Genomic DNA, 25,042 nt, shown 5'->3' on the forward strand with positions numbered 1-25,042 from the left:
AAAAAACGCCAATCCAAAATGGAGGGACCCACTTGATGTTATCATGACCCATTTGATGTACAACCTTATCTTTATGGACTGGATTGATGCAAAATGGGAAAGTGATGGGCCTAACTAATGTTACAAAGACCTAATTGATGCAAATTCAAAAAGTGAAGGACCAAATTGATACAAAAAATAAGTCGGTGACTAAATTGATGTAACCGTCGAAAGTCAGGTATTAAATTCCCTATTTACTGTTATATATAGGTAAACATAAAGATCAAAAGTCTCTGGAGACCTTAGTATAAATTCAATTAGACAATGTTGATCGATTTAATAGCTCTTTCCATTGGATAGATAGTAGATTATCTTTCCAAATTTTTTTAAAAAATATTAATATACTTTCCTCAGATTTATGCAGTTCTAAATTATTAAAATGAAAAAAAAAGAAAGTAAAAGTTGAGTCAGTCAACAAAAATCACAAGCTTATTTTTGTGACAATCCAAATGCCGAACTGATTGCAAATATTTTTACGTAATTAATCCGTAAATTATATTGCCGAATGTAAAGAAAAATATGAGAATGGAAATAATCAATATATATAGGAGAGTTTTATTCTTTAATAAATTGATCCAGGTTGAACTGAATTAATCATAGTGTTTTGAGTTTTCAATACCAGGGTACACAAAAGAAATGGTAACGTTATATTTGTACTTGTTTTTGTGGTTGAAATACAAGCTTGCCAATGTCCGATCATATCTTTACTATATCCATGCAGTGTAATTAAGCTTAACATGTTACAGTCGGTACATAATCTCATGTTTAATTGCTTCTGACATCGACTTGATCATCATGCTGCATGAACCACAGTTGCTTGACATGCCAAAGAAGTACGATGTGTCGATGCCATTGATATTGCAGATCTCGTAGTCACCGTCTATATTTCTCAATTTTGACATACATTGGGTCCAAATTATAAATTATTATGAGAGACGCATGATTCAATAATTCACTTGCAGATGGCAGGCAGAGAGGTGATTTGGTTGAATTACGAGGGGCATTTCGGGAACTTCGGCTGATTATTATGTCGGCAGCCACCAAATCTATGTCCCACCTCTGCGTGTCCCTTGGCTTGGCTTGGGATATTTCTCCCTATAAATGGGACATGCCTCCGAAGAACAATCATCCCATACCAAAAAACTAAATTCAGTTGACGAAAAAAGAACTGAGTTGAGTTTCTTAGAGGAGGAGATATCATAAGTTTGGGAAGCACCATGACTTCTCTCGCATTTGTAGCTTTCATCAGTCTTTTCTCAGTAAGCAGCCATATCTTACACAGTTATATATATAGACATATGTTTGTGCATAGATGCATGTATATTCATTGTTACATGCATGTATATTATTCATTCGTATATCCACCTACCTGGCTTAGGTCACAGGTTCGATATTTAGTGAGGACTATTCATATCCCTTTATTGATTATTTAAGATCTACATTTCATTGTACTAGATCTTGAGCTTTTTTTATAACCAAAAAATATTATTGTTTTTAAATTTTACATATCAAACCGTTCCGTATTAATTCCTTCTTGTCAATTGCATGCATTAAGATCCATTAGTAGTATGAAGAGGGAGTACCAATTATATCATAACATATTCATGCATAACATACATACATATATATATATATGCACACAAATGCTTCAAGCCTATATATTTGAAAAGAAATAGATATCGCACATGGGGATTTCGCATTTGTTTTCCATGTAAAATTAGAGCCTATCAATCGGGCTATCTGGGCAAACCGATAGGCACACCCTAGCTAGCGGATCTATAATCGTCCTTCTCCTAATATTAAGGAAGAAAATATCACTGAACGAACAACTCAAGAACCAGCTTTATTATGTTGCCGGGACCATGATTTGATATAAACCCTAACTCTTGCCATTGCAATATACAAGAAATAGTTAATAAGCTTAATCACATCATCAAATTCTTTTGTCCGATTTGCAGATAGCAACAACCATTGGAGAAGCTGCAAGGAAAGACCCGGGAGAGTACTGGGTGTCAGTGATGGAGGAGGAGCCGATGCCTGAAGTCATCAAAGGACTCATCGGTGCTCTTGACTCGCGAGTCGAAGAAGATCTTCCTCATGATCATTCCCATACGCGTCATAGCCACAAGATGACCAAAAACTGTGAGACTGAAACCTCTGGTGATCGCAAGGAGAAGAAGCCCTATGCCAAGGAAATCGAGCCCAGGCCCAACCTATCAGCTTATGGGGACGACAAAGTTAAACTAGCTGGACACGATGAGGAGGAGAAAAAGAAGTTCACTGATGAGTTTGAGCCAAGGCCCAACCTATCAGCATATGGCGACGATAGCACCGAGGCCGAAGAGAAGGAGAAGAAGAAGTTCACCGATGACTTTGAGCCTAGGCCCAACTTATCAGCATATGGGGACGATAGCACCAAGGTTGAAGAGAAGGAGAAGAAGAGGTTCACAGATGACTTTGAGCCTAGGCCCAACTTATCAGCATACGGGGACGATAGCACCAAGGCTGAGCTGAAGAAGAAGAAGAAGAAGTTCACAGATGACTTCGAGCCTAGGCCTAACCTATCGGCATATGGTGACGATAGCACCAAGGGTGAAGAGAAGCAAAAGAAGAAGTTCACAGATGACTTTGAGCCTAGGCGCAACATATCGGCACACAACGACAATAGCAATAAGACTGAAGAGAAGGAGAAGAAGAAGCTAACCAATGACTTCGAGGCCAGGGCAACTGTTTCGGCTTATGGTGACGACCACGTCAAGCTGAGCAAAGAGGCAAAGAAGAAGCTAACTGATGACTTCAAGCCGAGGCCCAGCACCACTGATTATAGAGGTAAAGAAAAAGAGGAGAAACCATTCGCAGGAGATTTCGAGCTGAGGCCTAATGTGTCGGTCTACCAAAGCTAAATTAATCAGCGACTAGACTACAGATGTACGCAAGTCTAGAATGATCGAGTCCGATAATATAGTATTGTACGAGAAGCAAGAATAAGCGTTGAGAGTGTGCTCTCTTGTGAATAGCAGTGTTATCATCTCATGTGTATGTCTACTTGCGAACGTACCCATCTCAACGTCATAGTAATGGTATGTGTTTTACCTGGTATTTTGAATTTAGCTTTTTCTCTTTTTTACTTAAGAGTATTTTGGTCGTCAGTCGTCTGTCTTATTAGAAAATCTTAAATCATTTTTCTCTTATGGTATCAACACAAAGAGCTTATTAATTCTTGCGACCGTCGATTGAGGTGCTGAGATATGATTCATTCTAGCACAGTAGAAACTCTCCTTTATACTTAGTTTAAATACGGAAAAAAAAAGGGAAAGGAGGGAGTATAAATACAAAAAAAAATGGAGAGAAAGGAAGGGAAGAGGAGAAAAAGTTAATTGTAAGGGAAAAAGAAATCATACAAATTTCCCTCTCCCCTCCCCTTCTGTTTTCTCCAATTTTCTTGATCCAAACGTAACGTTAGTTTAATATTGTGCAGCCCGGACATTAAGTGCGTATACTTTTATGATATGTTTATCCATATGGAAACTCTTCTTTAGCAATATGCAACTCGTGATACAGTGCCACGTGGTATACCCATTATACTCAGTAAAGCATTGCTAACAACAACAAAAAATTTAAAGTTTTCTCTATTCTTTCTTCATAATAAAGAAAAAAAATAAAACTCTTTTAAAAGAAAATTTTTGGAGGTTGGAGCTATCTTTTTAACTTGACACTCAAGTTTTAACTTACATTTTTAAGGAATTAACCTTTGTTTTTTCTTTTACCTTTTTCAATCAAATAATTAATCTTAAGCACATGCTATCTCATTTTCTTGCCTTGATCAAATTATTTCTTATCTAACTTTGATTTAATAATCATGAAGAGAATTCAAAAAGAAAATATGAATTTACTAAAGTTTTAAAAAAAGAGAGTAGCTTTTCCTTCAATAAATTAAATTAGGTTACTTAAATTTTCAAAATTTGTCATGACCAAAGGCTATAACATTTTATGTAGAAATTCTCAATTTTTTTCGGCTTACGGGTTTTTTAATAGTATATCATATATACGTGTGTGTGTATATATATATATATACACACACATACACTGATGAAGAAACCACATGTGTTGCACGTGGAGTATATGTTGAATTTTTTTGGGCCTTACGTTAATACATCATATATCACATTATGTTTGTTTTAAATCCTTTAAGATAAATAAACATAGTTGAATGTGTTTTGAAAATTTGTATTGAAAAGTGAAACTACAGTACTTGAAATATTGCTAGCTAGATGAGGCTGAAAGGTGGAAAATATATATTACCAATGTACATATCCATCAATGCCATTGTTATTTTTCTCAAAGATACGCTTTAGATATCTTTGGAGACATCGTACGCGATAATCCTACCAAATGCACAATTCTTGTTGATTGCCTTATCCACTTTTATCATAAATGTGCACGTCTGATGCGATTCCCGCCAAGAATAACGAGATCCGACAACTAAAGGAACTCAAGATCGTTTCACGATCAGATTTGATTGACAAACCCTCGACCCGTTGTTTACAACATAAACAAGAACCTTGGTATAACTGACCTCAACCCGTTGTTTATTGCGAAACAATAACCTCGGTATAGGAAGACGCCACAAATGGTGGTGGAAAACAGTTTGATAAGTCGATGATGAACACCACGGAAATTTTCGATAAGTTCGAATTAGTTTTTCAAGAACCAAAGAGAATACTCTCACAATTTTCTGAATGTTCATCTATTTTTAAATATTCACTATGATGAATATATATAGACATAAACTAATCCTAATATGGCAATATCTCCTCTTAAAAATAAGGAAAATAAAACCTAAAATATCAATAGAAATATGACATAATCTATAAAGATATAAAATCTAAATATCTCGAGAATATCTCTATGAGATTTAAACTTTAAACAAATTTGATGATATATTCTCTTGATCTTCAAATATTCTAGAAACTTTATCAAATACTTGCTGAATTTAGCCTTGTCCAGAATCTTCTATAACTTGAATCATATTAATGGATCTTTGTTGATTGGTTCATGTCCAATGGGCCTCCACGAATTTGCTTGAGTCCAAACCTCTTAAACAGGCCGTTGAGTTCATCTTTAAACTTCTTTGCTCGTGCCCGCGTAATTGGTCCAATTGGAACTTGAACTGGATCCCTTGAAGTCGTGCTACGATTTGCATCAACGTCCTTCCTTTCAGTTTACTACGTCTTCATGGTAAAGAATGTTGTTTTCATCCTGGTTCATTAAAAAAAAATTTAAAAAAGAAAATTATTTTTCCATGGATATAAAAGTAATTAATAATATATATTTGAACCATAATTGAAGACCAAAATACTTACTTTAAAATGATGTGCAGTTAATTAATCTGCTACTACTACTACTATCATCTTTACCGAAAAATATGTCTTACCATTTTCATGGATGAAATGAGGGTATCAATTAGAAGACTAATAATCTTTTCAGTTACGCTAAACATAGTTATGAAATGCTTGTCGGCTACCATCATCAGCAACAACTTTCAATATGTACCTAAATATTTGTTATAGTAACATAAGGCAATTGATCCACATGTGTTGGTGTAAAATAAAAATGCATTCATCGAACTTTCTTACCTAGAAAAGTATTTTACATCGTCATTTCCATAATTTGAACATTCTGCAGCAGATTGTTGAGTGGTGACTTTTCTTTTAAACTTTGCACATGCATTATATCATGGCTGACTTCCATTATCAATGCCAATAATCGTCGTTGTAATGGAATAGTAAAATTCCACATACAAATTTAACTATTTAGAATATTAGTTGGACAATAATATATGTGTAAATAAGATAAAAACATAATTACGCAATAAATATTAAATTTCATGAAATGTAATATTGACGGTAATGCGTTAATATTGTGCATTTTATACCTGAAAATCAGAGAAGTCATCATCCATCAGACCATATATTTTTATCTTCTCGTAATTGACATTCCTCGGAGGCCTTAGGTCTTTGACCAAACCACCACCATTTTCGAATATCCTATAATTCAATTGATTTTATTATTTGAATAATGTAAAACAATCCTCCAATTGGTTCTATTTCCCGTCGCTATTTCGTAGCAATTAAATTAATTGAAAGGAAAAAAGTAAATCGTAAATGTGCGGATCCGAATTCCATCTCGTCGGGGCACGTATGCGTGCGATCGATTGCACAGATTGAAAGTTTTCACCTTACCGTGAGGACGCGTGACAAACACGAGTGTGAAGAATTTGCCACTATCTGTTTACGACTTAGAAGTCGAGGACCGGTGAATTACCCGAGTCTAGGGGTAATGGATACACCTAGTTTGCTAAGGCATATGACCTTGCGGAACTAGGAGTTTCGAGTTCGGATGTTCTGTTACGTACGGACCTATATCCCGCAAGCCCTATTGGTACTCTGGTTTGTCTAAAGTTTGTCGTTTTTTAATTTACTTACTACTTGATTAGGCTTTGCTCATCTTGCTTATTTTGACATCGTAAATTCGTGAAAATAAGTGACTCGGCTTAAGGGACTGAAAAAGGAACGGATCCTCAAGTTAGGGGATCGGTTCACCGTCCTTGCATCTCGGCTAACTATGCCACCGCAACTAGTGTGGCACGCTCATCTAGGGGACCCGTAAACTACTCGACCGGTTTCGACTCTTAGACTCCACGCTTGCCGACCGGGATCGTTACATGAATAAAAGTACAAATAAATACATCACAATGTACTCTCGAATAATAAATACAAATTGTAACAACTGGATCTCGGTTAACTCACGTTTGGCCAATATTTCGCTCATGCTCACTGTATGATTTGAACGACCGAAAACGAAATTAAAGCTATGAAGGCTCGTGCGAGTCGGAGATCAGGTCCGACCAAACAGACGAATTTCAAGAGGAAAGAATGGTCCTCGAGATAGTCGTGGAGCCGGTCAAGTTCCCTAGTAATTGTTTAATCTCGTTTCACATGTCCTAACTCGAGTCATCCTCCTTATGAATACTAAACGGGTCAAGATAGTGATCCAAGGTGAGACCCCATATCGCACTCGGATCGTGTGTGCTCGTTGTGTGGGGTCGTTGAACCCCGTGATTGACGGTAAAAGGGCGTTGGACCCCATGTGCGTCGTACCCTATGGGTTCAGGCTTGAACCGCGTGAAAACAGACAAAACAAATAAAAGCAGATCAAGACAGAAGAAAACAAACAAATTTTGTGTTACTGTCAAATTTACGTGATTAACAAATTATGAACCAAGGTTGCTTCGCAGACAAGTTCCTACCCTAAACAGACAAAGCAAGGGTGATGTATCAATGTAAATCGGTCATGGACCGCCCTGGGAAGGTATGTTGCATTCGGCAGTATTTAAAGGGACCCGACAGACAATGATGTCCGTAGTCAAGTCTCGAATGGATAAGTTGATTTTAAATTGTTCTATTGGGTGACTTTGAGGGCTTAACAGGTTATGAGAAGAGTATTTTGTGTTACTGTCGAATTTACATGATTACCAAATTATGAACCGAGGTTACTTCACAGACAAGTTCCTACCCTGAATAGATAAAGCAAGAGTGATGTCTCAATGTAAATCGGTCATGGACCGCCCTGGGAAGGTATGTTGCATTCGGCAATATTTAAAGGGACCCGACAGACAATGATGTCCGTAGTCAAGTCTCGAATGGGTAAGTTGATTTTAAATTGTTCTATTGGGTGACTTTGAGGGCTTAACAGGTTATGAGAAGAGTATTTTCGCCTAAAATCCGAAACATGAACCTCTGCTTGACTATTTGCCCATGTTTGATTAAGCCGGGTTTGAAATTAATCTGTTTTTCATACTTTGACACGTTCTAAGCACAAATTTAGAGAAATTTGGGCATGAAACACCATGAGGGTACCAAGATCTCTACACATGACCCACGAGAAACTGGACAACCTTTCACGGGCCATCCCCGCTCGTGCCTCTAATCTAATTCCCCAAGCGCCCGAATCTATACCGGGGTGACAAAAATATACAAACAGAAAAGGGAGGGTGTACGAGTGACAATCGCACCTTCACAGACGCCTACCCCCTTCCTTATTCGGTATGTTTCGATCATCCTAATGCCTAGGGTGCCGACAGATCAAAAGCCGATGGTCATGCCCTTGAACCGAAAAATGTATGTGTGTATGAAAAATCGAGACCAAGTGACACTGACTATCGAAAGTGAGTAGCTAGTGTCGACCGATCCCTTGGATCCACCGAAGTCGTGAGGACTCCGAAAGAACCGAAAACTGGTCGCTCCGCCCAAAAGTGATCTAAAAAGGACACATGCACTCCGACTTGAGCCGCTTCAAATTGGACCCAAACTCAAGTCCCTAGATATCTATGCTACGCGTGTCTCGCGTCTTGGTGCTTTTGAAATTTAAGTTTTAAAAGGACATGGCCAACAGTTCTTGAACCGTCGACACGATTACAGATTATTAACCGGTTCGTGTAATTTATTTAAAGCTTTAAATTTATGGGTTTCAGACCGTCGAATTGGTCATTGGTAAATCGTTCGATAAAAGCTTTAATTCCCGACCATGTTAAACTTAAAACCGGTTTTAAGTCGACTTCATATAATTAATCCAAATTCGTGCGAGGTTTTAATTAAAACAATAAGGAACACATCCAAAGACGCGAATCATAGGAACACAAAATCACGTGAACATTTAATTTGCCGATTTTTAAGCTCGAGTGATCAATTAAGTCAAATTAATGTTTTTAGTCGGTTTTACTCCTTTAGGCCGAGTGAGCAAGAAATTCAATTCGTGTGGGTTCATTCCCGTTTCATACAATCAATCTTAAAGTCGATACTTTAAATATTCAAGTTCGTACTCATATCGGTTTTCTTTTATTATTACACATCCTGGTTTTTAAATGTCGAGTTTGTATTAATACCGGTTCGTGCTCATTATCTATCAAACAACATTTCACAATATCATCATAATCATCGAATCATTCATGAGAGAGGGGACCTAAACGTGCCGCTAAGGTCTAAAGAATTATACCACCCTCGACCTGGTGTCTAGAGGACCCACGTGTGCCTCAAAAATTCCTTAACCAGGGCTGGAACGATCGTCCACACCCTCCACAGCAGCAAGGGAGGGGCAGCAAAGCAACAGAGCAAGTAGCAACTCCGGGGGGCGGCTACAACAAACTCGAGCTGATCTACAAGAAAGAGAAAAGGAAGTGAGCAACAGACATGAATAGAGGAACTTATAGAGAGGAAAAGCGAGAGGAGCTTAGCTCGGGCAGGAGGGAGCCGAGTACTGGCTAGGCATCAGCAGCCTTGGGGAGCTGCGAGTTGTCCAGGGCAGGAAGGAGTTGTCGGGCAACTTCATGGACCAGTGGGAGCAAGGAGACAGCAGGTGACGGAGGCTAGCTGGAGAGCTCCCGGGGCTGGTCCCGCTAGTGTGTCGATGAAGAGTGAGTTGGAGAAGTCAAGCCAAAGGAAGCAGGAGAAGATGGGGGTTCGTCCTGGTTCAGTCATCATGGATCAACTAAAAGGAAGAGGATGAAGATAGTAATGTTGCTGGTCTGTAGTGGTGAGCAGTCAAGAATCCCGAGAAGACGACGGTGATGAACTGGTGATGGTCCAAGACAAGATGGCTGAGCTAGTGATGGTGATCTGCTGTCCAACGATGAGGAAAATCAGCCGAGAGAGGCCAGGAATGAGGAGGTTGCTGCTGTCATTGCTGCTGTGTACTGAAAGATAAGGAAGGAAAAATTGATATATGTTTACGTTGTTGCGTCTCGAGAAGGGGAGGAAAGAAGAGCGGGTGAAAGTTGGAAGCTGTCAGAGGGACAGAGCGAGGGAACGTGAGAGAGAGGGCCCCAGAGGGAATGGTCACTGGACAGAGGTGATGATGATCCATGCAGGAGCCAAGCAACTGGGTGTCAACCGTCAAGGAAAAAAAAAGCCGGAAAGTAAAAAAGGAGGAGAAAAAGAATGGGAATGTCATGACGTCTGATGGAGGCATGCATGGATTGATTGGAGCTGGACAGAGAAGGAGAAGATCAGGCTTGCAGAGTATTGGGCCTGCTGCAGCTAGTTGCACCAGAAGGTGAAGATTGCAGGTTATGGGCGTGAGCTTTGACTGCAGGGTGACTGCAGAGTAAGAGTGGATGGGATGTACGGCAGTTGAGAGGTGAAGAGAAAGAAGCGGTGCATTGGGTCTGACCAGTTCTAGGCCGACCTACGGATCAATTTAAAATGAAAAAAGGATTAAGTCAAAAAGGAAGTCTTTTGATTTGTCCGCCGGGGGGGGGGGGGGGGGGGGGGGGGTGAGGGGTGGAGGGTGGAGGGTGGGAGGCGACCCCACCTGACCCACATTTCCTTTTCTTTTTTCTTTTTTTCCTTGTAAGCGCATCATCGACTGAAATTTGATTTTTCAAGATCCATTGACATTTTCGGAATGAAAACTTCGAAATTGAGAAATTTGAAAAGTAATCGGCTCTATGAGATTTCAATTTGCATCGACGGGAATCGAATCTCGATAAAAATCAATATCGAACCTCTGACACACGTCAATCGTAATCGCTTGGTTATTTTCAAAATTCAATCTTTTCGATCGGATATTTGAAAAATATTCTGAAAACAACATTGTATTCAGAAAAATTCAAGAATCGACAATATGCTGAAAAATATTTTCCAAGCCCAAGTATTGTCTCGAATTTTAAGAATTGAAATTAATACACGTGACTTGAAATTCTCATCTTTCCAACCGGACATCCGAAAAATAGTCTGCAACCACCATTGTGTTCAAAAAAATTCAATGATCGATATTAACCAAAAAAATATTTTTGGTCCTAAGTATTGTTCTGAATTTTGAAAAATCGAAATTAATGCGCGTAAGGCCTGAAATTCCTGCCTTTTCAATCAGACATCAGAAAAATGATCCAGGGTCGCCACTGCGCTTATAAAAATCCAAAAATTAATATTACGCAAAAAGATATTTTTCGATCTTTAGTTTTGTCCTGGATTATGAAAATTGAACTTGACGCACATAAAACTCGAAAAACGCCCGTTAAAGTTTTTAAAAAAATATATAAAATTAAGGTTAAAATAAAAAATGCCCCGAGTTTAAAAATCGTGAATGCTTGGGCACTTAATAAAAAATACTCCCCTCCAATTGATGACAGAAATGACAATTTTGCCCCTCCTCCCCGTGAACATGCTGGCTTGTCGGTTTCGAATTCTCCTCATCCTCTGATCTTCTGCATATTGCTCCCGTAGCCGTCAAGTTGACATAGTCAATCCGGCTGTGACTAGTAACATGATGATTGCCCTATGATTTTATGTTGCGGTTCAAGGATTGTTATTAGAAGTGTTGTCAATATCCAATCCGGAATCTATGGATCAAACTGGGTGCTGACAATAAAAGTTACCACAATCCCGAATCTTTGGTGTCAGCATTAGATGGATTAATGCGAACTGTTGTTATGGATAATATAGAGAGAGAGAAAGATAACCTGATAATGCATATAGAACAACTTTTAATTCACTGTTAATAATTAGCGGAATGCAATCAATAGATATAATATAAAATTGAAATGCAAGAAATTAACGTCCGAACCATAACATGTTGACACTTGTCGTTTTGAAGTTGCTATGATTGGTTGTGAGGAAGCTAGATGTGATAACTGTTGTCCTTCTTCACGTTCGGTCATATCACTCCAGAGGTAAATATGAGGGAGTTGCACCAGCAAACAATGTTAATATATTATTAAATAAGATGTATGTATATTTCTAATTATATTTTATATCAATATTCTATACCCATATTAATATATAACGTTATATATATTTCTTTTAAGTAAATAAATCACTATAATTGCAAAAAGTGTAATAGTAAAAGTAAGTTGAATAAGAATTCTATTTACATACACTTCTTACATATATATATATATATATGTAATATATATAAACAATCATATATAACATAACGTAATATAATACAGTATAATGAAAAAATAATTGAAAAGAAGAGAAGGTATACGTATATTTACTCTGAATCTATTAAGGAGACATTCCGCCTGTATAATACTTCGGCCAGGCCTCCTCTTGTACACTGAGAGAGCTCCTCAACTTTGACAACCAATCCAATTGCATCTAAATGCCACAACCAATGTGTACATAAATATATTTAAGTGACTACTCTTATGGCATGGAATATGAGGACATTAACACTAAATGAAGCACATAGATGTTACCTACAACATTGCTTTTCGCAGTGTGTTAGTGCAAATCTGAGAATGAAACAAAATGATACTTGATAGTATCACGCAGTATAGGATTGTTGGCCTTTTACAATTTGAGAGCTTGTGATCAAGACAAGTTCAATGTCATGATGCGCGTTAGCATATTCACTATTTACTCTCTTGAGCATTCCATTAGATACATAATAGGTCTCATCCCTGCATAGATCGTGCTTGAATAATTCTACCGCCTCGTTGAATAATATGGCTTGCACTATCACACCCTTCATTCACAAAAGGAATTCAGTGAATATATTCTTTTTCCCATGTTTTATTGTTCAAGATATATAAAAACAACGACGACGATAACTATAATAATAATAATAATAATTAATAATAACATGTTAATAATAATAAAAGAATAAAGGTACCTCGGAATCCATGGATAGGATTTTTTGAATGGTTCCCGAACCTTTTGAATTTTGTTATCCCTCTACAGTCTCTACATAATACTCTCACTTTTATAGTCCAACTTCTATCAAATGCCTTCAATGAATTTATTGGGATAATCCCTTTTCATCCAAATTTTTTTCTTGTTTCACTATAAAGAAAGAACAAAAAACGAAAAGATCGCAGTGAAATGTTAGAAGGAAAGGTATAAGAACAAGTTTAATAATAGGTGGAAAACATCAAAGAGGAACAAATATAACTAACACATAATTTGATCAGGTTTATATAATAAGTTTTTGTTGAAGTGATGAATTCACTTATCCTTAATGTTTGGCAGAGAGGAAGAAGAATCAATTGAAGCGAAAGTCGACAATCCACATTCAGGGCTGGTGCCGCTCTTTCCATTACCGACATCTTCTGACTCTACAGAGCACATCACTTTTCTATTCCTCTTGGTCAAATGGTTGAGGACAATATCTCCAATATTCGTTGCGGGGTTATCAGCACCTTGTAATGCTACTGAGTCCGACACTTTTCTCTTCCTCTTGGTCGAACTACCATAAACAGTCATATCCTCTTTCATAACAGTATTGAACTCCAGAGAGCAAGCGACTTTTCTCTTCTTCTTTTTCGAACTATTGGGTATAGTCCCTTCCCCTTTCTTGCGAGGATTGATTTTACTATACGGGCATTTTTTGACACAAAATAACTGGACCTGTATGTCTGGAAAAGTATAGATGACAATTGACAAGGCATGTGCTTTATATGCTATGTGACAAAGGCAATTATATTGATTCCATTATCCTTTCAATGATTCGATTTAACACAAAGCGCCACCCCATTCAAAAAGGAGGTTCATTAGAGTAATATCGCTACTGATCCAGGATGAAAAGATTTTGAATTCGATTATTGTATATGAGACTCCATATATTCCTTTGTTTATCTTCTCCTATATATGCCCTTCTAAAGCCCCGAACGCTCATTCCATACATTCTTATGTTTCTCCTCTCCTATATATGCCTTCTAAGGCCCCAAACCCTCGTTTGCAATCGAAAAAGAAAATCTCCCATGTTGATATCTTTTGCATGTATTATAATATATTTTATGGCGCTAAAGATCAGGAAACAAAAATTAAGGGGCATGTTGATCAGAATCGTTGTCTCACATCAAAAAAATATAAAGAAAATACTGATTAAATAAAATGATTGGCTCCATCATTCTATTAATTCAAGATTTTGATATAGATATTCGATGGAAATTTCACAGGGCCCTTATGATGATGATGGAAGGTATAATCTTTTACTGAATCTAATTAGGTCAAAGTGTGGGCCTCTTTTATATTTCCCTTTGCCATTAATACACTCACATGTGGATTTATAAAGTGCGTTTGTATTCAGAGTTAAAGTAATTTTAATTTTGATTATAAAAAATGATAAATGAGATGTGATTATAAATTTGACTTAGGAAACGTGTGTTTTTATTCTGTAGTGTGTTGAGTTAAACTTAAAGTTAAAATTTTTTACTTGGAAAATATGTATTTTTATTATGTAATATGTTGAGTTAAAGTTAAAGTTAAAGTTAAAATTTGATATTTGGAAATTCAAACAGGCCTATAAGGTTTTTAATTCTTCAATTGAGATCCTCCAGATCACCTGATTATTATGATCCATCGGTCCAATAAGCGGTAATGTACGCACGTGTATGATGCATGACATTATTTATTAGTTTAAAATTAACCATGATAAGAGCTTATCAAATTTATTAAAAAAACTGATAAGAAGAATTATGCATACGGAAAAAAATATATTTGTATCGCTTACGTTATGTTCCATTCGAACAACATAAGTGCATATAATTGACAAGTATAAGCTACATCAGTTGTTAACATTGACTTTTCTAGGTTCAATAGAGAGCGCATATGATATGGACAGGCTGTAAGGGCTGATTTAAAGTTATAATAGTCAATATCGATTTCTTGATACATAAATGTAATGTTGCAAAAACAAATTACTTTGTATCCGACTATATGGTGCAATAATCGAAAATGAAGTTACGTTTGGTGCCGATAATAGCTGAAGATGCCTGAAATGAATTAATTTAATATATCTTATCGCAGTGTAGCAAAAGTCCTTTTTTTTTTCTTTTTCTTTTTTTAATCATAAGCTAGCTGAGCATAAGCTAAGCATAAGTCCTTATTTGAACCATAAGCTGAGCAGAAATTCTTCAATCAATAGCTATATTTTGTATTCTGTGAGAGTACGACGTTGTGCTGTACTCTGATTCTTTTTTGTTGTACTTTAGTTCATGTTTTGAAAGACTCTACAGAGTATAGACAATCAACTGCATAGTGACTTGATCGTAGAAGCTCCGTAAACTTAGAGCAGCAAGTCCCTACGTTCTGTTCTCGCCCCCCCCCCCCCCCCCCCCCCCCCCCCCCCCGGGCAAATTAGAAGGGTCAACTCAGTAAATTACGGCCAGCCAAAGATGTCCGTTTTTTGGGATACTTCGCAGTTGGCCCCCCATCGTAAAGGTTGGTACAGGCCAAAAGAATTTACTTTTTTTTTTCCTTGGCAATCAATGAATATCCATTAATAATAAAAATGGGTACAAGAGAAAATGTTCAATAGGACAAATTTTAGAAACGATCCATCGAGATCACTGCAAAGAAAAATACATGTGATTGAAGCACATTAAATAGATATAAATGCAATTGCAGAAATCATTCTAGTTGTAATCCATCATCAACCTCCTGCACTTAATTCTATATGGACCCCGGTAAAAATCACGAAGTAGAGCATAGCGCAATAACGCAATTCATATGAACGCAAATCTATAGATTAATTAATAATTGCAATTAGATTCCTAGGGATAGTTCAAGAAGCTACATATAGATGTGGTGTCTTACAATTAATCTTAACGAGTGCTCATTATCTCAAGACCCGAAAAGTGAGAGAGAGGGAGGAGGTGCACGGCCGAGTAACCTTAAGTTCGAACGCGCCCATTGGTTGCCAATCGGAGGCCATCTCAGTCTTCCTAGGCCGCATGGAGTTGTCCAAGACCACCTAGATGCGTTCTGATCCTTTCGTGGTGATTCCGTTCGAACATGGATGACTTAGAACATAGTAGATGATTCGAGAGGAGGCAATTCTTGGTGAAGAACACGTTCATGTGGACGAGCTAGAGACCGAACGCTTGGACAGTTACTTGGATCGATTGATCAAATTGATTTCTACGAGGGTAAGTCAAAGGTAAAAACTTCCTTGTAGATCGAAAGGCTTTGTTGTCTAATTTGTTAGAATGAGATACCTTGATTCGGGATAAGATCTTGGATGGTTTTGATTTGATCAAGTATGTGATAAAAATTTGATTTATACAAATTTTAAAGTTTCGCTGTGCACATACGACTTTTTCTAACAGATCTACTGTGAAAACAAAGAAGCAGAGCCAAGAGGAGTATTGCCCTGGTCTCCAGCGCAAGAACCCTTCACAAATCACACATCTAGCCCAATTCAATCAACTAGATCCTAAACGGCCCAAAACCTAGATAGTCAAACCAATTCAGCTTGGTTTCCTTGATCGGTTCAAACCAGTAATAGTCCAACCCAACAATAGAAGCTAAACTGTCAAATCAAATTCACCCAAACTTCCTTAATCGGTTTAAACCAGCAAGTGTCATCGAGGCATCGAGACCTGTAAAAACCAACAAAAAAAAAGGGGGGGAGAACCACAAAAGATAGGTTTTTGTAGGCGGTTGGTATGATCGGTGGGCCGGGTGGAGGGCGGGGATTCTGTTGCAGGAGCGAAGGTGAGTGTCCGTACAATAGAAACCGCCAATGAGGAGGGGGAGAGTCAATCGGACAAGCTGGGAGAGGGAGGACGCTGCCGTTGCACCACAACTGCCACTGGTCAAGGGGCGATCAGCCAGTTGGGCGGCGAGCACAAAACGGTCGGGTTCGAGTCAGTCAGGAAGCTGCGAGACAGGACAAGAGGTGGGTCAACCTCGTTAGGTGGCGAAGAGGCCTCTGCCGTCATTGTCACCAGCGTCTGAGGAGTTGTAAGACTCCCACACGCCCCGCAATAGCTGAGTTTGGGGAGGGAGAAGGCGCAACCCCATAGTGGAGCTGGAAAAAACTCCATCAAGCACAGCTACCGTCCACCGAAAATGAACATACATATGAGTGGTGGATGATTACATGAACCCGAAAACAGTACAGTTTCATAGTAATTAAGGTGCCGAGCAATGAGCGAAATGAACATGTCAATTGTCTCGGACATACAAATGAGTGGTGCTTGTCCATATTGCTAAGCATAAGACGTAGTCCAACTAATAATAGTTTGATACATGTAGGTTCCATGTAAAATTTGAACCTATCAGCTCTGGCGCAAACCAAGAGGCACAAGATGATCTACGCTAAGGCCTTCAAGCCCAGGCCCAACATATCGGACTTACAGCAACGGCACTGTTAACTGGCTAGAGAGGAGAAGAACTTCGCCGGGCTCATCATACCGGCTTATAGTGCCAATAAGATCAAGGCTACAGAGAAGGAGAAGTTCATGAGTATCGTTGAGCCCAGGCCTAACAGATCAGCTGATAGCAACGACCACGTCAAAAGCTAACTGAAGCTGCGAAGAAGCAGCTCAACTAATTTCCTCAAGCCTACTCCCGATGGCATTGACTCCAGAAGTAAAGAAAAGGGGAAGCGCTGTTCCCTGGAGATTTCGAGGGGGGAAGCAACCGCTCTACAGAGAATTCAAGGCCAGGCCAGCCATGTCTTTCCACCAAGGTCATATCATTAAATAATTACGGACGCAAGCATAGCACAAAATGGTACATGGTCTATCAGTTTAATATTGTTCTAGGTCATTTGGACATTGTGTTCGGAGATCCACTGGCTAGAAAATTTCACCCTTCTCCTGAGGTTATTGTCACATAGTAGGCTTTCAATGGGTGCCATCAAATCTTAAGGATGAAAGACAAAAGCTTGATGAAAGTATAAAGCAAGCACAATAAGAATGATCAATGACATTCACTTGCGGAGTACACACACACTTATGCTAGCAACCAGATTATTCCTAAATCTCAACGAGAATCTAAAACTGGTGGGTGAAACAATTTTAAATGACCCCCCCATTTCATCACGAAGAAATTAGCAATAGAAATCCACGACACCTAAGGTAGTTCTACCACTCTAAAGACTTCCGATCAGTATAGACTAGAGGTTACCTTCCTGTCGGAGAATGGATAATTATGAGGAAACTCACACGACTCGGCTGTTTATATGCAGAATTCATACAACTCGGCTGTAATTATTCGAAGTGGTTCAATCACCAGACACAACACGCCAACAAATTCAATTCAATCACTAACAGGAGACCAATCTGTTTGCTCATCTGGACATTGAATGTACAGTGTCCTATAGTAAATACAAATAGAGCCTCCTAGGGAAAGGATATAGACTTTATTGATTGAGAGCTTAAAAATCGAGCAATGCATTAGCAGCATCCAGTTGACCTCGGCTGGCTGGTGGTTCCGACATCAATGGTGTCTGGCAAGTATCTGATGCAAAAGAAATCCCAATGACAACCATGATAAGGAATTAGACAGAATACAATTGGGATCAAACATGAATAGAATACTTTTCAAAGAACTTGCAATTAAATGATGAAGGCACATATATCATACAACTTCAAGTCAGGTACGCCAGTAATCGCCAGTGATTAATATTGCCCTTCAGTAATGCAAGATGTCACAGGTAATATGCACGGATTGATATAGAACAATGAGACATAAGCACATGCATCTTGCTGTATTTAGTTAAACGTCCATGAAAACACGCATTACTCATTAAGAACCCACAGCTGTCAATTATCCTAGAATTAGATGATGGTTTGTGAAACTAGTAACAAGATTTAAAAATTGATCAGTTTGGAACTTACATCTCCTCCTCCTCGCCACTTTTTAGGGCATTCTTTGCTATGCAAAGGAAAGCTTCCTCCACATTGACACCTTCCTTAGCAGATGTCTCAAAATAAGGGATATTACCTTTTGAGGCACACCAGGCTCGAGCCTTCTTCTCTGAAACCTACAGTTTCCAAAAGAGAAGTGAGCAGCATTGGTCAGTCAAGGATCAGCACATGTTAGAAACAGCAAAGGAAGAATGACACAGAGCAAAGCAGCATGTACCACTCTGCTGTTTCCACCATCCACATCGATCTTATTTCCTATAACAACAAAGGGGAAGTTCTCTGGATCTGAAGGACTAGCCTGCACATATTACTGAAATGATCACCTTATACGACTAAGATATCTTTGTGGAAAATTTTTGCCTGGAAAATGTCTAAAGATGATTAGCACATCAGATGTAAGTTGAATGTACAACATAAGAAACACAAACCTGAATAAGGAACTCTTCTCTCCAGTTGTTAAGGTTGTCAAAAGACTTCATCACGTTGACATCATATACAATAACACAGCAATCAGCACCTCTGTAGAAAGCAACACCCAGACTTTGAAATCTCTCTTGGCCAGCTGTGTCCCAGATCTGCCATAACGAATGATCATGAACTCAAATTTACCACACAGCATGAAGTTTCTCAAAAGCATGTTAGTAAGTCTCGACATACTTAAAGCATAATTTCAACACTGACAAACAGTCGGATCAGTAAATAATCATTCTCAGATTATAGGCCATTATGGAAATTTTAAATTACACCATAGCATGACCGTACGGACAACTCTAAACCCAGAGGCACTCTGCTCCTCTACACACCTGTAATGTGAAGAGCCTATCTTCAAGCTGCACTTCCTTGGTCAGAAAATCAGCTCCTATTGTTGCTTTGTATTGATTGCTGAACTTCTTATTCACATATCTAAGAAGGAATTAGTCAAGGCATTCAACCACAACACCAGTAGAGCTATCAGGATCAATAACGATATTTGAGAGTGTAAATCATGCGGGAACTCTACCACAGAGATACAAACATGTAAGGAGAACGTTTAATCAGTAATTTCTGAAGGATACTGATTCATCAAAGAGGTCTTTCCCACCCTGTAGATCACAGACGAAGGAAAGCAAATTTCAGTAGAAAGATTCATGATAAACGGATCTAAATAAGCTCCTTCAACACAGACGAAGCAAAGGTCATCGACAGCATGAAATTGTAATTGCTTGAATAGATAAAACTGCAGAGCATCGACCTATTACAAATTCAATAAACATGATCCGAAAAGATATAGTTCATGACAATTGATTGAGAATTTGCTCCCGGTCAGTTCGTTTCACTCCAACAAGCAGGAGGTGGAACTCAAAGCCACCATACTATACACAAAACAAATCTAGACCTGATCTCCAGCAAGCAGAACCGCCTAAGTCGGGAAACCGTATGGTGACAATCCTAGGGTTTCAGATCAAAGTCCCAATGCTGAAATTCCGAGAGATCAGACTAATCACGGGGATAGCTTCGCAATAGAGCGGTGCTTCGACGTCAAATACTCTAAGCAGATGCATGTGCGCAAGTGACATACGAAACTGTATACGCCGAAACAATGTAAGCCAGCAGACAGAGGTAGAGAGCGTACCCGCTGTCGCCGAGGATGATGACCTTGAGGAGCGTTCTGCGACGGGAAGGCATCGTCGGAGCTCTGGAGCTCAACAGATCGCAGAGAGAGAGAGAGAGAGAGAGAGATTCTGAGGTCGGAATGAAGTGAGGAGTTCGGCTTGACAGTCTCCGCCCTCTCTTGCTCTTTTCGTTGCGCGAGTCAAAGAGAGAGAGAGAGAGAGATCGGCCTCCAACCTTTTTCTAGACGATTTGATGAAAAGCCTTTCAGCCTGTCGGCACTTTCTAGTATTTATCATTTATTTTCCCCCTTTCATTCTAGAATAGAAGCAGAACGCTGAACTAGTGTTTTTTGTGATAAAATATTAATTTCAGTCATCAAATTTTGTTAACTTTTAAGATTAATTGCACAAGTGATTTAAAAAATTTCATAAATATTTCAGGTTGATTCAAAATATCTTTTTAGCAACTTGTTGGTACAAAAAATTTCAAAATCGTTTCAATATAATACATTCCGTCAATTGCCTCTGATGTCGTTAATATTTTACTGACATAGCGCGTCCTATGTGTTACTTTTGTTACGTAGAGTTAATCATAGTGCGCTACGTCATTAGAGAGGGCATAAAATCTGAAAAAGTTCAATAAAACAAAAAATACAAAAAATAGTAAAAAATTAGAAAAATAATAAAAAAAATTATTTTTAAAATTTTAAAAAACTTTTAAAAATAATTTAAACCTTTAATTTTAAATTTTAAATTTTAATTTAATTTTAATTTTAATATAAAATTATTTTTAAAAATTTAAAATTATTTTTAAAAACTTTTAAAACTTTTAAAAATTTTAAAAATATTTTTTTATTTTTTTTCTATATTTTTAGTATTTTATTTTTTTTATATTTTTACTGGACTTTTTAAAATTTTATGTCCTCTTAAATGACGTAGCGCATTATGATTGGTTTCACGTAACAAAAGTAACACATAGGACGCATCACGCCAGTAAAATGTTAACAACGTCAGAGGAAATTAACAGAATGCACTACATTGAAACGATTTTGAAACTTTTTGTACTAACAAGTTACCAAAAAAATATTTTAGACCAACCTAAAACATTCATGAAACTTTTTTGACCGCCAGTGCAATTAACCCTAACTTTTAATCTCATCCGTTTATTATTTACATATTGTGCCCTTTTTTATCCTTTACTTTTTACTTTCGCGTTTTTCACCCATAATATTATACCATAGATCCAAATTCTTCCTATCATACGTACCAATCACATTCCGCTACATTACTCATCACAACCGTGTCATCCACCACGCCATGTCACGATTCATTCTGACACGTGTTCCAATCACGGTAGGCCACATCACCTACTACTAAACCAACCTAATAAACTTGTTGAGTTAGCCAAATCGCTTAAATTTAAAAACAAAAAAAAAGAAAAGAAAAAGAAACTGCTGCAAATAGAGAAGAGAGGAGGGAAGGTGTAGTGGCTACCCCAACACTGGTCGCCGCCCTCTTAGACTTGGTTGCCAACGGCTTCAAAGGTCGCCAGCAACCTCGTCTGGGCTGTGGTAACTGGAGCCGAGGCCACTGCTGCCCAAACGAGGTTGCCAATGACCATGTCTGAGAGGTTGGCGGTCGGCGCCGTAGTAGTCACCGCCACCCCCCTCTATCCTCTCTTATTCTTTATTTAGGAAACTTTGTCTTTTTTTTCTTTTAATTTCAATTTTTTTCTGAAATTTCAAACATATTTTTATCTTTATATTATTTAAGTTGTTGGCTCATAATTTCTTTTTAATCTGACTAAGGATATTTTAATAAATCATTTTTATTTTATAAAAACTTATCCAAAATATAGAACCTGATCTTTTTCTTACAATTATTTTAAAGTAATACATTTAAATTATTTTAAAATTATTTATTTTAATTAATTTACAATTATTTTAAAGTTTTTAGAAATATTTGATAGTTATATAAAATAATTTATTTATTGTACAATTACTTTAGTTTTTTCATTTTATTTTTACAATTTTAAAAATCAAAATTTTAATCATGCAATATTTTGATTTTGCAAAAATAACTTTATCATGTATGTTTTATTTTAGATATTTATTTTATTTTATAAAAAACTCTATTTGTGATCCTTTTTATTTTAAATATATATGTTCTAGTATAAAATAACTTTATTTCATATTTATAATTTACAACTACTTACTTTCAATTTGAGTTTAGATATTTATTTTTCATTACGATTTATGTAATCAAAGAAATCAATTAAATAAAAAAAATAAAAGAAATGTCTTGTTTGCGTGGAGGAAGAAGAATGATAAATTTATAGAGAACACATTAGTTGGAGCAAGAGTTACGGTTCGCTCGCACTAACATATAATCGGCGTACTATTTTCTCCTTACCATATTAGTTTTGAGCAAATAACAGTACTAGGTGGAACAAAATGTTTAAAAGAAAGAGTTTATCATGTATTGATCAGCGATAGTTTGAACCAACTTAACATATACTTGGAATCATAAAATATCGTGAAAAGATAAACTGGAGCAAAGTGGTAACATGTACGTAGTAATCATGATCATTTGTTGAGGGAACAGATTTGAGTTCACAAGGCGGCTCACTTATAGATATATTCATACGAGTTGGTTCTTCCGTTCTATACAATCGCATTGTATCAGATTATTAAACTCGGCATGGATCTTATGAAATTTCTTTTGTATGTTGCAGGATGAGGTGTTGAAGTAAGTCCAGGGGACTGGCCTCTACAAGCACATTCTCGATTTTTTTATCATGATTAACTAGTTGCAGAAGACTCCGATCTCTCACTAATGATATCGGTCGAGTGTTATGTAAAAAAAAAAAAAATTCCCAGATTCAATTTTAACGACAAATACCAATATGGTATAAACTTTTTGTTTAGAAAATTGATTCCACCTAAAACTGTTACTTGCCTAAACTAACGCATTAATGAGTCAGTTATTATTAGTAGGGGCTAGCTGCAACTCTCCTTCTAACTAATGTCTTCTATCAAATTAATATGATTATTAAGTTTGAACCCTGGGAAGTGTACTCTTTGGGAGGAAAAATAACCTTTAATATTCGATCTCCCGATTGGATTAGTCAGACCCCATTAGACTTCTGGACACCAGGGTACACACCGAAAAAAATTAATATGATTATTCTTCAATTACGCAAGCAAGATATTTTATCTATCCTTTTATACAATTTATTTATTTTTATTAAATAACTCATAATGGAAAATAAATATATAAAATAAAGTATAAAATAAAATATTTTTAAATAAATATTTTTAATTTAAAAAGAAATATGTTGGTAAAATATAATAATTATTTTTTAAAACTTATAAAAAATTAAATTTAAAATAAATTTAGACTCCTTGTAGAAATATAACTAAAATATATATAAATAAATAACTAATAGCATGTAAATATATATATTATTATAAAATGAAAATAAAGAAGAATTATAAAGTTGATCTTTTGACAATGTGAAAATTAAAAGTAAGAATAAAATAAATATAAAGACAACTATAAATTAAATTAAATTAATATTGTAAAAAATCATAAATGTTTTTACAAGAATTTTAAAATAAATATTGTTATAATGTAAAATAAATATTATTCAATAAAAAAATAACTCTTCATCCATTGTATAATAATGTAACATGATATTAATTTTAAATTCTAAAATAATTATCTTTTTAAAATAAAATTTTAAAATAATTTCTTTAAATAATGTTTACTGTAAGAATTATTATGTATTGTAAGTACATTTTAAAAAAAATTATTGAAATAAAGTGGATAAAACAATTTATTTAAAAAAAGGAACAATTGTCTCGAAGAAGAAGAAGAAGATTGGCGCCGGCAACCTATTCTGGGGCTAGTTGGCGCCGGAGCCACCACCGCCCCGGATCTTTTCTGAATATGGATCCTCATTTCTGAATTAATGGGATTAGTGGAGTGGGAGGAGAAGAAGATGAAGATGAAGAAGACAAGAGACCTCCGATCAGATTTTTCTTTTATTTACATTGTGTCGGCCAGTTTAACTGATTAGATCGGTCCATTAAGCCGGTCAATCTTCAGGGACACATCAGCGACTCTTTTAATTTGTTGAACTTTGGATTTGACTCGATAAATTCGTGACAGATTTGAAGATTTGTGGGTAAATTGAATTTTTAAAATTCAAAGGATTAAAAAAAACTAACGTTTCACCATTGAACATAATTTGGCATTTCATTCTAGGATTTGTCAATTTATTTATTTTCATTTTGCCAAGATATATGGGATTGAGTAAATTAACAATTTAGTCCCTAACATTTGAGGCGACCATCAATTTCATCCTAACCTTTACGAGCTATTAATAACACCTCTGACCTTATACTTCTATCACTTTAGTCCTCGCCGTCAACCCCGTTAACTAACTTCTAAAGGTGTTAATTAAGATATTAAATATAAAAAATTTTAAACTGGTAAAATGGAAAGAAAATAAATAGTAGTAAAGGCAGAAGTGTAATGTTGACGGCATTATTGATGGCTTGAAAAGGCTAGGGATGACATTGATGGCCGCCCAAAACATTAAATACCAAATTGTTAGTTTACTCTCCGGGATTTGGATGAGCGTGTAGCCATGCCATGTAGTCTTGGCAAGTTTGACTGACATAGCTATCTTCCCGTAAACAATCAAGAGTCGAGAGTAGCCCTCCCACAATTATAACCACCTAGA

The 25,042-nt window shown here is 36.8% G+C and overlaps 2 protein-coding genes across 2 annotated transcripts; one reads left to right on the forward strand and one right to left on the reverse strand.

Moving 5' to 3' along the window:
• The first annotated feature begins 1,164 nt into the window (after positions 1-1,164).
• LOC116202382 (organ-specific protein S2-like) lies at positions 1,165-3,209 on the forward strand. The gene is made up of 2 exons (XM_031533925.1): positions 1,165-1,298; positions 1,998-3,209. The coding sequence occupies exons 1-2, from the start codon at positions 1,257-1,259 to the stop codon at positions 2,940-2,942; spliced, it is 987 nt and encodes a 328-aa protein (XP_031389785.1). The 5' UTR covers positions 1,165-1,256; the 3' UTR covers positions 2,943-3,209.
• A 14,770-nt stretch (positions 3,210-17,979) lies between these two features.
• Positions 17,980-20,553, reverse strand: LOC116206108 (ras-related protein Rab7). The gene is made up of 7 exons (XM_031538878.1): positions 20,313-20,553; positions 19,756-19,782; positions 19,504-19,603; positions 19,129-19,275; positions 18,918-18,998; positions 18,671-18,816; positions 17,980-18,290 (listed from the first exon to the last, which is right to left on the reverse strand). The coding sequence occupies exons 1-7, from the start codon at positions 20,363-20,365 to the stop codon at positions 18,227-18,229; spliced, it is 618 nt and encodes a 205-aa protein (XP_031394738.1). The 5' UTR covers positions 20,366-20,553; the 3' UTR covers positions 17,980-18,226.
• Between the last annotated feature and the right edge of the window lie 4,489 nt (positions 20,554-25,042).

This window comes from Punica granatum, chromosome 4 (assembly GCF_007655135.1).
Source record: "Punica granatum isolate Tunisia-2019 chromosome 4, ASM765513v2, whole genome shotgun sequence".
Lineage (NCBI taxonomy): Eukaryota > Viridiplantae > Streptophyta > Magnoliopsida > Myrtales > Lythraceae > Punica > Punica granatum.